Source organism: Panthera tigris, chromosome A1 (assembly GCF_018350195.1).
Source record: "Panthera tigris isolate Pti1 chromosome A1, P.tigris_Pti1_mat1.1, whole genome shotgun sequence".
Lineage (NCBI taxonomy): Eukaryota > Metazoa > Chordata > Mammalia > Carnivora > Felidae > Panthera > Panthera tigris.
The window spans coordinates 64,324,455-64,338,794 of NC_056660.1; the positions used below are offsets into that span (position 1 = coordinate 64,324,455).

The 14,340-nt window shown below is 35.1% G+C and overlaps 1 protein-coding gene across 1 annotated transcript in view; it reads left to right on the top strand.

Moving 5' to 3' along the window:
* GPC5 (glypican 5) overlaps positions 1-10,888 on the top strand; it is a 1,419,588-nt gene extending 1,408,700 nt beyond the window's left edge. The window contains exons 8-10 of the mRNA XM_042979061.1: positions 4,350-4,620; positions 9,475-9,602; positions 10,791-10,888. Of these exons, the coding sequence (XP_042834995.1) occupies positions 4,350-4,504 (155 nt within the window). The 3' untranslated portion in view covers positions 4,505-4,620; positions 9,475-9,602; positions 10,791-10,888. The remainder of the gene's footprint in view (positions 1-4,349; positions 4,621-9,474; positions 9,603-10,790) is intronic.
* Positions 10,889-14,340: the final 3,452 nt, after the last annotated feature.

The following is a 14,340-nucleotide window of genomic DNA, read 5'->3' on the forward strand; positions in this document are numbered from 1 at the left end:
TTGACAAAACTGGCTATTATCTCCTCTGTCTCACCTTTGTCACTACTTATGAGATAACGGGCATTTTATCGTGTGGGAGATTATATTTATTAGCTTTGCAGTAGTCTTTGATTTTTTCTTAAAAATCATTAACCTTTCATCTTGTAAATATCCATTTACTTCCTTTTGCCTTTTACCTATTGGGATTTTTGTTGTTTTCATAGGGATTGCAAGAACTCTGTGTTAAAGACATCATCCTTTTGCTACAATATACACCTGAAATATTTTCTCGACTTCACTATTTGTCCCCTCACTTTACATTTTTATGATGTCTCATGATGCACAGAGATTTTTTAAGAAAGTTAAAGCTATTAATCTTTTATTTTATAGAGTCGGCCTAAAAATCTATATGCCTTTCCCCATCTACACATATATTTGTAAAACCAACCTGTATGATTTGTCTGCTTCTTTGCTATTTATACTTAAGTCTTTGGTCTCCTAGGCCCTTAAAGAATGCTGTGAGATAAATATCTAGCTTATTTTCTAAATATTTAATCAATTAGCCAGCACAGTATTTGGACAAACTCTCCTTTCTCACTGAAAATGCTGACATTTCAAAGTTCTGTAAAACAGAAGTCATGTCTAACGTCATCCAGCCAGACTGTGGTAGAGCCAATGTTTGACTGCAAGTTCAATGCTTTGATTGTGTAGTGGCAAAGAGCATGGTGCCGGGATCAAAGAGAACCACATTTGACTGGGACACACCTGGGATTTAGCTACAACCATGCTACCTTGCATAAACTACTGTTTCGGCTCCCAAACTGTAGAGGAGGGAAACGATTCTACCTACCTCAATCTGCTTGTTGAGAATCAGCCACCCATTTTATTCATTCAATGATATTTATTAAAAGCATACTACATAATAGACTATTTTAGACCATTTCTACAGGCAAATTATTTTGATTTTGTTGAATTCAAATAATGACCGATAGCACCATTTCCAACATTCAAATCTGTCCTACACTCTTACCATTGGTAGAAAAGGCACCTGGTATGGTTTTGTTTGTTTGTTTTTTAAGAATCACCAAAGTCGGAAGAGAACTCCTGTAAATGAATGGTATATGTTTGGTCTCCAACACAGTGTCTGACAGAGAGGTAGCAGAAAGTAAATTTTGTAAATGAGTGACTAAATTAGGAATTCTTGCCCATGTGATTTTCCTTATTAAAAAATAGAGAATAAATTATCTTTAAACATAGTCTTCATTTTTCAGTGACGCTAAGAAAATTTTTCAAGTATGTGGATAGATGAAATGGAGAGAGAGGAAAAATTACCCACATTCCCCTGTTTCGAGGAAAAGACTGGCATATGCATGACAAAAAAAGAAGCTACAATCCTCTCAGGTTCATTGTGCCATTTTGATTCAACATGGTTTACTTGCCACATAAATTCTAACCTTGAGTACTTCCAGTTGTTTGATTAATACAGCAAAAGAAGTACATAATCAGCCATCCCAGATCAAGGAAGGAAAATACACACACACACACACACACACACACACATACACATTTTGGGTTCTGTCCTTCTGTGTTACCAAGTTAAATGTTAATTTCTTGGTGGCCAGTAAAGTGCTTGAAGTCAGCACAGCAAGAGGTCAGAACACAGGCTGGGTCTGGACTTGTGGATTAGACACCTGGTTCCGCTGTTCACATGTTACTTAACCTCCCAGTGCCTCAGTTTCCTTATCTGTAACAACAGGCACAGTAACAGTGCCTACTACAAGGGACTGTCATGAGAATTAAGTAAGTTAAGATGTGTGAACTGTTTGGAACAATAGTGGCACCATAGAATGTGCTCTATAGATATCGCCAAATAAATTAATACATGACACTTCCTTAGCGGAGCTTTTCTCTAAGTTACATCCCTTTACATACTTCATAGCACTAACCATCACGCATGTACAAATTTTAATATTATATTTATTGTTATAACAATATGACTGTGTTCCCTCAGGGACAGAACTAGGAGTTCATTGGCATCTTATATATTGCTATTATGCCTTAAAAAATTATTCAAAGATTATTTTGCTTTCCTTTAATACATTAATGTAAGAAATTCCCAAACTAATTTTTTTCTTTTATGGGTTTTTGGTTAAGCTTTAGTATAATTTACAAGCTTAATTAAATTCCTGTAAGAAAACAATCATTGCATCAAATAATTGCGGGGCTAGCCTTCTTGGCACACTCAGATTTCTTAACAGATGTCAAGACCACATTGTGATTGGATCCAAAACTGCAGCCTTGACTGAAAGGCTCTTGAAGGAATCTTTAATTGTTGTCATATAACTCTTATCTCAAGGGTCCATCAGCCTTAGAACTATCACACTTATTAATAACATCTCTACCTCAGATGTTAAAATGACATCTGATTGAAGGTGGGCGATCCCTCCTGGCACTGCCTGACTTGCAGACATAAGATTTAACATCTTTCTACATCTACATCATTTCTAACACCTTTCTACTTATTTCTACTCATCGTGATACCCCTGAACCCAGACCAGTACCTAGCTTCTGAATCAATGAAGCTCAAAAAGGCATAAGAAAGTTACTGATGAATCCAACCCAGGTACCTCTTCACAGTACTTTAAAAAAGAAAAGTAAATCCATTCAAGCTCAAATTTATACAGTTATCATGGAAAAAATTTTTTTTCATTGCCTAAAGTCCTCATAGCTCCTTGTTAAGCTCTGGCCATAACAAGTATAAACCCATGACTAAAATATATACATTCCATTTCCTATTAAAAAAATGAATCCCTAGTTTATTCATCTTGCCTAATGACACAGAAGGGCAAAACAGGTACCCAAATAATGAATAATAATGTAAGATCTCAGACTGTAAAATCAATATGTCAGATCAGTAGAGCTGTGCTTTGTTTTAATGTTCTCATCCCTGAGTGCAGTAGAGCTTTACCTTCTGAATTATATATATGTATTGACTTAATTATGTAAATATTGACTTTTCCTTATATGAGGATTTTTTGCCAATCCACTGTAATTATGATGTCAATATTTGTGGCCGTAGTAACATTGAATTTAAACTTTATTAATTGTGACTGATAGGGGCATGCCATGAGATATTTCAGGTGGCCACGTGGTCTCAGAACATTGGTGGTAATACAAAAGTGATGTCAATACTTCCCTACATATATTGTAGTAAGGTAACTGATTTAAGAAGATGACTATTTCAGGGTGCCTGGGTGGCTCAGTCAGTTAAGTGTCTGGCTCTTGATTTTGGCTCAGTTCACGATTTCATGGTTCCTGAGTTTGAGCACCATATTGGTCTCTCTACCAGTAGCATGAAGCATGCTTGAGATACTCTCTCTCTCTCTCTCTGCTCCTCCTCTGCTCACTCTGCCTCTCTCTCAAAAATAAACTTTAAAAAAAGATGATTATTTCACCCCCAAATAATCTGGGGGCTGGTCTCCACAGCTTGTCAGGTTTCATAACACAGACAAGTAATAACCAAGATGCACCTGGATCTTGGTCTTTAATTTGGGCCATTTTTTTAAAAAGTCAAACATTCATTCCTAACTTTAATCCCCACCCTATTAACAAATTCTTTGATCTTTTGACAGATGTTTACACCTCCATCCCCACAGCTATGTATGTGTATAAAGGATATCATTTAGTATTTGTTATTCTTTGATATTTTTCCAATAAGGACCCTATGCATAGTTAAGTCTAAAACAAAATACAATCTGTATAAATTCGACATTTTAAAAATGTCCTAATTATTTCTCCTTACATGGTTTTATTTTCACTAGAAATCTTTCACACAGTTACCAGAATTATTACATCTCTGAGGCAAGCAATAGTGCCGTACCTCAGGACATTTTAATTAAATTTTTTTTAACCAATCAATGACATTAGAAAATATTCCAAATGCTTTAAAAAAGCCAGAGACCTTTTTGAGAACTCCAACTCAAGGGCCTGTACTCTCCAACTTAAGAACAGAAGTACCTGTGTCACATTATTCATTTAGAGTTAGGCAAACACATGGGGAATGCTATGAAAATACTATGGTATCCACATTTTGAGTTTAAGAGCTGTTCTAGGGGTGCCTGGGTGGCTCAGTACGTTGAATGTCTGACTTTGGCTCGGGTCATGATCTTGTGGTTCGTGAGTTCAAGCGCCGCATCCGGCTCTGTGCTGACAGGGCAGAGCCCCCTTCAGATCCTCTGTCCCCCTCCCTCTGCCCCTCCCCTGCTCGCGCTCTCTCAAAACTAAATAAACATTTTTTTAAAAAGCCATTCTAGACACATCATGGTGAGGTGGTCATGCATTATCATGTGTTTTCTTATTTGCTTCTGCAGGGATGCCAGAGGAGATGAACCTCAGTGATGTAAAGCAGATCCATCAGACAGGCGGAAGTAGTACTTTAGATACACCTGGATCAGGATGTTCAGCAGCGACTGATTCCATGGCATTTATGCTGATGGGTGCGGTGATGTTACTTCCTTGGCTTTAGTAACTGAACCCTTCCACCCTGACACACCTGTCTTATTGGGATCTTGATTTCCCCCTGTCTTCATCTGACTGGAATAAAAAAATCTTTTTGAATGTAACAATTATATTTATGAAAAGGTATGTCACACTAACTTCTTATAAGCCAAGGGGGAACGTTCACGAATTATCTAAAAATGATAGACTGTTTGAAAACATGTCTTCTATGATCCTAACTTAAATCTTCTTAAATTCTAACACATTAAACCTGCAAATGTGAAGAGCACAGAAGTGACTTTGAATAAGAAGGATTCAGTATACCTGTAATTTTGCCATCTTTGATTCTTATCCCTTTTATCAAAGAAAAATGTCTTAAATGGAAAGTATATTTGCAGAACAATGAAAACAATACATAGTGTTTCTTAAAATACTGGAATTAGAATTCCATTAAATGAATCAAAACAAATGATGGCAAGTAGTATGCATGAATTTTCAAGAGATTCTTCCATTTTTGCAAGCTATATGAAGAAATTACTTGAAGTCTGTAAGTTATAGAGTAGATTGTTGAGGAGCATTTCATGTAATTTCATTGAAGAAGCTTGATAAGTTTTATCCACTGTAACTTAGCCACTGACAAACCTTAAGCTGAGTATTTTGGTAGCATCTGATCTATAGTCTATTATATTCAAAGTGCATCTTTGGTATTGTGGCTTTGCTCCCTCTCTTTGCCGAATGGATTTAGCCATGTTGCACACACACGCCTGCTCTGGGAATATCTCTAAGAAAGCCATTAATTATTTAGTAGAAAGTTTGAAAAATGATATATTCATCCATTCTCAAAATATTCTTTGCTATTTTTTTAAATCTTGATATTAACCAATTGACTATCTGTACATTTCTAAGGTTCCTATGAATACCTAAAGGCATGTACTAATACAGAAAATGTAGCTTACAATACTTCAGCTCTTTTTCCATTTGCACATTAGCAGAGCTGCTAATCCACAGTCCTTGATTGCCCAGTTGTGATAAGATGCCTCAGCAGACCCCAATTAGCATAGGTCTATCATTATACTTAAGAAGGAAGAGATAAGTCAGATTTTATTAAGAAGCATCATGTCCAGTTGACAGCCAAAAATATTACAAAGTGACAATAGGAAAGAGAAGTGCTAAATTTGTAAAAATGTTTAAAAATCAAAAGGATTTGAAACGACCTCTGAGAAGAAGTCAAAGAGGACTCAATCGACAGCAAATATTTGCAAGGCGAAATCAATCTCTCCAAATCAGGAAATATTACATGATCAAACCATGTTCTCTCCTGGGTTCTAAGTTAACTGAATGATCTGACGATGGTCAGTTTAAACTATGATATGTTTAAACTGCCAAATCATATTTTATTGTCTGTTTAAACATACTTCAGAGCTGTGTTACTCCACCTGCCAATTCTGGCTGTCATTTTCCTAGGCTTTCATTCCAAATCATAATATTTATTCCATGATCTACTTGGTTTATAACTCATTTGCACCACCATGCTCCACAAATTATAAACTTAAACATATATTTGGCAAAAAAAAAAAAACAACATATATTTGGCTACCCTTTATTTAAGCTCAGCTCATTATTTAAACAACTCAAACAGGTAATATGAAGTCACCCATTGGTGACACTGCAGCCCAAGTCATGACTGGTTTGCTCTGGCAAGACTTCTGCCCCAACCTTACCGGAATTTGGAAGACAAACTTAAGGGATGGTTCAGCAGACTAAGATGTTTCTGGATTAAATTCCATCATAGGAGGTAATTTTAGATATGGCAGGAAATGGAGAAAAGCAGAGTGGTTACAAAGTCAGTAGTACGAATATTTTTTATCAGCTAAGTTTTACATACTCAAATGGGTGTTGGTCTACCTCCAGGCAGGCACTTTGGAGACCATACGTATCACAGGAGTGCTACTCTAGCTTCAACTATGTGGAGGCTTTCAGAATTCCTTTAAGAACCTGAGGCATATTTTCTAATATTCTCAATGAGGATATTCCTTCTTTAATATTCTACTCCATAGCACTGTACCTTGGCACAGGTCTTTATAATTTAAAAAGCTCATTCAGATGGAATGGAGTATCACATTTGACCTTTCTCAGCCCTCAAAGATGGGCTCAAGTTTTAGCCAAATAAAAACAGAAATGTTTGAGGTTTGTGGTGTTTTTTTAATAGGACTCAGAATTTGTATCTGGAGAGTTTTCCTAAGTCTAAAACACTTTGAACAATGGTAAGATTGTTAGACTATGTGTCTACTTTCTCAGATGGCTGAAAGGATAACATTCAAGTGAATATACAGATTTTAAAATATCACTTGCTTTATAGTCACATATTATGCTTTGATCATTGAAACAACGGCTTTTTCTTGAATTTGAGTTATTTTTATATAAATTTAAGTGATCCTAGAACAATCTAGTGTCTTACATGTATTAGAGAATAATCAGTGAACTATCTGAGCTAACATTTACATGTCCCTTCCTCTCTACAGCACCACGATCAGTGCTTCTGTACACAGTCTCCTTTGGTCCTCCCCAAAACATTATCACCTCTACTGTACCGAGGAGAAAAACTGAAGCATACAATCATTATATAATTTGTCTGGTGTCATACAACTCATCACAGTAGAATCCAATCGGCAAACATAAATTATGTCTCTGAACTGCATACATTCCTGGTTCAAAGATAGGATCACTCTGTAATAGTAGTAAAGAATGATGAATGAATAATTGAAATTATTGAGGTAATTTAAGTCTTCAAACTAGGATTTAGAAAACAAACACAATTCACTATATAATTATAATTGTAAAATTATCAAACTACATATTAGTGCAAAAGCACCAAGAAAAGGAAATGTAAACATGAACTTTTTTCATTACCAGTCATTGCCCTCCCACATGTGGAAATCTCATTTGAACACAACAACCCCCAAGATAAATCAGCTGCCAAAAATGAGAAAAAAAAATACACAAATTTTACAACTATCATGGAATCGTGAAATTTCTGTGAAACTGAAGGGTATAAAATATTTCTTTGGCCACAAGGCACAGAATGGCATAAAAAAATAGGAATGAAGGGCCAGAATGTTATTTTTAAGGTCCTAGATTTGCCTTTTTATCCTCTATTTGTTCAGGAATATTTTATCAATGAAATAATGTCTGGAGTGTTCTCTTGTTATTAAAGGATAGAAGTTAATAAGCTATTTCCTCCCGAACAGATTTCTGAAGTGCTCAGTGATGATGCTTTGAAAAGGATTCAATTGGTTTATTGCTAATTGTTTTCAATCACTTAAAACATTGTTTCTATCACCATAACTCTTCAGGTACAATAAAAATTGTTTCTTCTTGAATGAATGAATTCAATCTAGACTTCTGTTATTCTATGAGACATTCACAGGGCAGTCTGTGATATCAGTATTTCTTTATGTTGCAAACTTTAGTATCCTATATAATTACATGGGTTGTATGAAATTTCAGAAATAATTCTTAATGTTCTTAGGTATGACTTTGAGCATATCAAGTTTTTCTTTAAGTGAAGATTGTTGTGTATTAATTATTTCTGATTAAAATATAGATAAAACGATTCTCAGATTGCAAGTATGCTTTCTTTGCCTTTGCTAGAATTCCATGATGACTGAATTGGCATTATAATGCAGTTCTTAAACTATTCTGCCTTCATGTGCAGAAAAATACTAAAGAATTTTTTTACAGTATAATTTATATCTTCATAGTAGTAACAATAATAACATTTGTAACAAGGTGGGGTGGGATGAATATTTCTGGATAAATTGCAAGCATATGATTCAAGAGTATCTCACCTTCCTGCACTTATCAATTGTTACTCTAGAATCATTTTTACCATCAAGTATATGAGAAGATCCCACATCCTACCTTCCCCCCAAATTTTTACTTTGGCTACAACAAACAGCAAGGTAAAGAGGAGATAGAGGAATTTGAAATTCTACAAAATTAAAAACAGAATAGTAAATATTTAAGGATCAAGAATTCATTGGAGACAAAAGGAGTAGGATTGACCCATAGGAATGATTTGAGTAACCTGGTAAGTAAATTACTCAATTCCTACTTCTATGACTTTCCATGCCTACTTCTGAGAAGCACTGAACTAGAAGAAAGGAAGCATCTCAGAAGGAAAGCAACAGGGAGGGATCTCTGATTTTCCCAAGACTACCTGGTGAAGGCCACCAACATTAGAAAGAAACAAAGCCCAATTGCAAAACAAGTGCTGTGAGCAGTACAGTGTAGGCACCTGTTGTATCCTATCTCTTTAAGAAATCTAGGCACTGACCAGGTAAAGAATTTTCAACAGCAGCAGTTTCTTCAGAAAGAGGTTGAGAGACCTACAAAGAAAATCAAGAGTCCAACTCGATAATTGTGGTCAACATTGTCAAAGACTTCCAGAATACAATTTACAAATCACTGTCTTTTTCCAACTCACTTGCATTCCCACTGCTCAACCTGCTGCCCACATACATATTCTCACACCCCACACACATTTTCTTGCTGTTCTATTTCTGTTTTGGTTTCTTACCTATAAAATTGAGTTAAGTGTATCTTACTCGCAGAGTCAGAGGACTAGATTATGCAACACTTTAAGAATCCTCCTTTCCCAGTATATGCCTTAATAATTTATGTTTGTTCCTTTCCCATTAAGCCTTCTGTTCAAAGGCACATGTTCCCAGGATGCAACAATGACAAAATATTTAGTTATGGATTCTGCCTGTGGATAAGCTTTTGATATGTAAACAGAGCATCAAGAAGGAAGTTTGAAAGCGAATAAGTAGAATTTAGGCAGGGGAAACAGGGAAAGTACAGGAGAACCCTTCCTGCCTGGTTTCATGCTTCAAGTTTTGCTTAGGTCCATCCTGGCTACAAGGTTATTGGTTGAAAATATATTTCAAAACACATATTGCGATTTAGTGAGTAGTCTTTCTTTCATTCATCTTAAAGGTATGCCATCCCTGACCCAAAATTAAAAACCCTCAACCTTCCCATCCTGCTTGAAATTGTACTTGACTGTCATGTTCATCTGCCATGTTGGTGACTGCCCCATGGAATACAGCACAGCCCAAGTGGAGGTGAGAACCAACTGCCAATAAGCAAGCTGTGTGTTGCTCAATATTGCACTAAAAGTCACTACCAGCTCAGTATTTCTGAGAGGCAAAGTCACTTCCTTAAGTACATATTGCTACTAAGTGATGAAGTAGGTATTCTAAATTGAGTCAAACCTCAAAATCCTTCTTTCTACATACCATTTCATATTCCACAAGCTCAAAAAACCCTTGATCGGTCAGTTGATTAGGTTGGGCAATTCGTAGGTTTTACAAGGTATTTTTAAGTTTTCCCTTGTTACATTTACTTTTTATTCTCATCTAGTCTTTCAGATATTTTTTTTTTCTTTTCTGTTGTCTTCCTTTCATCTCCGATTTAGCTCTGGTAGTAAGGTGAGCTTCCTGAAGAGATTCCATATGCTAGGTGTCCTAGTGTGGCCATCTGATGGAGAGATTGGCTCAATCCCTGACTCACAATCATCCAAAAATGCTGGGGAGACCAGAACAAACACGGCTTCGAAGGTTTTCGTACTAATTTTCTGTATGACCTCCAACAACTCCCATACCGTCTTTGAACTTCAACGACGTGCTTGAGCTAAATGAGCAATAAATTCTCTTCTGGGTTTCTAGTCTTAAAACAGGGAACACTGAGGCAGCAATACCGAACATTAATTTACTTGATGTCTTATAACCTATTATTAGTTAATATCTAAAAGGTGCTTTAAAAAAGGAGTGGATAAAATGTAATTTTAGTTACAACTTTACGCATGTGTTTTTAATTCTAATTTTATCACAGCTAGAGATGTAGCTGTTCTACCTAAGATTGAGAGGAATAATCTTTTTATAAGTCAAGGGAAGAATAGCTAGAACAAAAGTTCTTCAGCTTTCCCTTAATGGATAGGACAATATGCTTGAGCAAAGAAATCTATCCTGTCACTAAATACTTAGCAACTAATTGCTTTTTGTTCTAGCTAATTTACAGGAGGTTGGATCTGGCGCCTTCACTAATTCTACTGTGGTGTCTCACAAAATTTAAAAACAAATAATACATAGAGTGACAGCCATCGAGAGATACAGAAAGATAAAAGGGTGTGGAAGTAAGAGATGAAGTTATAAAAGTTAGTTTGCCAGTGGTTTCTCTTCTCGCAGATTTTCCCAGGAGACCCTTTTAAATAGGCCTAAACAAATGTTGTTGCCTCTGATGATTTATTGCAGAACAAGCTGACAGAGCATAGAAGCATGTTATCTGGTCCCCTGTAGTGCAGGGGCTAATTCAGAAAATGAAGAAAGACCAGAAGTGCGGCAGTGGGAGAAAATGCTCTCTATCACTCAGCAAGTAAGCAGATGGAAGCTTGGAATCACAGCTTATTTTAAAATATAGCTCTTTAAACATGGTGTGTTTGTCATTTTAGTATTTTGTTCTTTATAAAAAAAATTAATGAAAATCTAAAAATTTCATCACAGATGGCCAACTGCAATAAATTTATAATAAATATTTGTACTTAGCTACTATTTTAGCTACACGTCTATTATAGTATGGGAGTAATTGAATGTAAATACATCCACATATATACACATTTATCTCTATTTATGTATCTATAAAATACCCACCACACACACTCATGTGTATACTGTTGATTGTTGTTTTCGTGTTTATGCTTTATAAACATCTATAAAACTTTCCTTATGTCAATTATTTCTGGCTTTTTAAAGCTTGAGAAGGCCAACAAAAAAATCACTTTTTTCAAATTGCTACTTATTATTTTTCTATATGGACTTTCATTTTTAATTTGAAACAGATCAATATTAAACAGGGCTCTTACTGTACACAAGAGAATATATATGGCCATTGTACAATAAGATATACATGTTAAGTTGCATATTGATGAAATCTTCACTTACACAGTCTTATATACACATTCTATTTTCCTTAAGAGACTGTTCCTCAAGGGAACAATGCAACAAACACAAATAGTTAACTTACTATTCTTATTACAAAATATGCAAAAGGGACTTTTAACTACCCACTTGCTTTTAGGTTGTTAGCCAACTAAAGGTAAGCTGACCAAGCATGGAATGACAATTCAAAGGAATTGAAATTTTCCTCATTTTTCCCAAGTCACCAATTGTGCTTTCTTCTTCTTTAATGACACTCATCTTTTAGTGTTCCATTGTCATTATTATCTATACTCCCAGTGCCTGTGTGGGACTCTATGTGGGAAACAAGAACTCAGGCTTGGAAATAAGATGAATCTTGGTTCTACCACCAACTCCATGAAACATCTGTAAAATAAAAGATGACTACCCCTACCCCTGATTTATTGGGTTTTACACAGATTTGTTGGGATTTATACAATCACTGATTAAATCTTCCCAATAAATCTGTATCTATCATGACTGGCACATTGTGGTATTAAAATTAGTTAACATCTTATCAAAACTTCTTCTTACATGAAATCTTTCGCACTAAGATGTAACTAATCTGCTGAAAAAAATCATTTGGCTTTATAACTATATGGAAACCTAAAGATCATGTTTTTCTCAGTAAAGAAAGTTAAAATCCAGAATAGATTTAACACAACTGTATTGAAACAGGAGACCAGTGAATGCTCTTTAAGAAAAGTTCTATGTATACTCTATTAAACCAAAATTTTTGCTTCAAATGAACTAAAAGATGCGTGTTTGTAAATCCTAATATTCAATAGAAATTGCCCCATAACCACAGGGACTATGCACACAGAAACAGGCAAATATATCACGTTGGGAGAGTATGCTTAGCCTCCTGATTCTAAAGGTCACTAAACAAAAGATAAAGCATTTAGAGAAATTATAAAATCTTAATATTACCTTGACATTCATTAAAATAGTGAGATAAAATAATAGAGTTTCATAATATAATAGACATCATATGTAATAAAATAGAGAGAGAGTATTCAGGACACCTTGATAAATAACTTTCTAACATATAGACCATCATTTTCAAATTGCCAATAATTTACTTTGCAACATAGGAAATGTTTAATGTCACATTTAAAGTCATTAAAAGATGGTTGCCTGGGTGGCTCAGTTGGTTAACCATCCGACTCTTAATTTTGGCTCTGGCCATGATCATATGGTTCATGAGATGGAGCCTGGTGTCCTGCTTGGCACTGATGGCATGGAACCTGCTTGGGGTTCTCTGTCTCCCTCTCGCCCCATCCCCTCCATCTCAAAATTAAATAAACACACATTTAAAAAAAACAATGAAGGCATTAAAAGAAACTTTTTTGCTACTATTATTGTTTTCTACTATATTATTTTGATTTGCAATCTTCAGATTTACCATCTCTATGCCAGATTGTAATTAGGTTATATCCTGAAACATGAAGATCAATAGAACATTTCCATGTTTATTTTAACTGGTAGTTCTATTGTGCTATAGCATATTCCAGACTTTACAATAATGAGAAAATATGAATATTTGAAATCCTTCTAAACAACTTCCCTTCAGAAGAGAGTTCTTTTATCCTGTGTAAGACATAGGGACAAGTCAGCTGGAGTTGAAATATGTGATCTTTAATTCCTAGAGTTTTATTCTTGTCTCAAAATCCCAAGAGATGGTAGCTCTTTGTCTTCATTGGGCCTAGAAACTTCTCTTATTCTTCTCTTATCAGCTAACTCTTGTTAAAACAGGGTCAATTGTCCTGTAACACAGGAAACGTTTTGCAACTAAAGGACAGATTTCTCTGTAGAATAATAGAAAAAATAATTTAATGGTCAGTATATTCATAAATATTAGCTCATATAGTAACTATGAGCAATTTAAATCCCTGTTGTCCTTTGAGACTGATCTGAAATACAAGATTTTCTAGAAAACCTTAATCAACCCTTGTTCTGATTAAAACAAAATGTGTCCATTGAAAATAGAAGAGAAGAAACATCACCAAAAATTCTGTCAACCTCTGTTAATGTTTTGCTGCATTTTTAAAAATTTTGTGGAAATGCAGCTATATAAAATATACACATATATATCCAGATACAGAGATCCACAAAGAAGACACAGATATATACATACACAAAAAGAGACAGAGGGAAGTAGTGATTATATTTTTACATTAATATTCAAAGATGTAACACTTTATGATACAATGATATGATGTTTCCTTTTAAGGCCATCTTTATTGCTTAATAATATATCATGAATTTTTCTGGGTCAGTAATTCTAAAAATTAAAATTGATTCAAAGTATCCTTCAAATGAATATCACATCCCTCAATCAATTCCCTATTGAACATTGAGTTATTGCCAATGTCATAAATAATGTTCTGATGAAAATCTTTACAAATTTTACACACCTCCATGATTATACTCTTAGATTAGTTCTTCTTCCTTAAGTTGGATAGGGAAAGGAGATACTTTATTCTACTTCGAATGACCACAATCACCAAGAACCAACCAAACAAATGATAAAGATACTAGTTATATTTTTCATAATAATTGGTCCTGTTATGTTTCATTGATTCCCCCTAATTAAAAGTAATTCTATTTTTTAAAAAACTTTTAATGCCTATTTATTATTTCGAGAGAGAGAGGGAGAGACAGAGTGTGAGCAGGGGAGACAGAATCTGAAGCAGGCTCCAGGCTCTGAGCTGTCAGCACAGAGCCCGACGTGGGGGTCAAACTCCCAGACCGTGAGATCATGACCTGAGCCAAAGTCGGACGCTTAACTGACTGAGCCACCCAGGCGCCACAGTAATTCTCTCTTTAAATCTACTTAATACAAAAT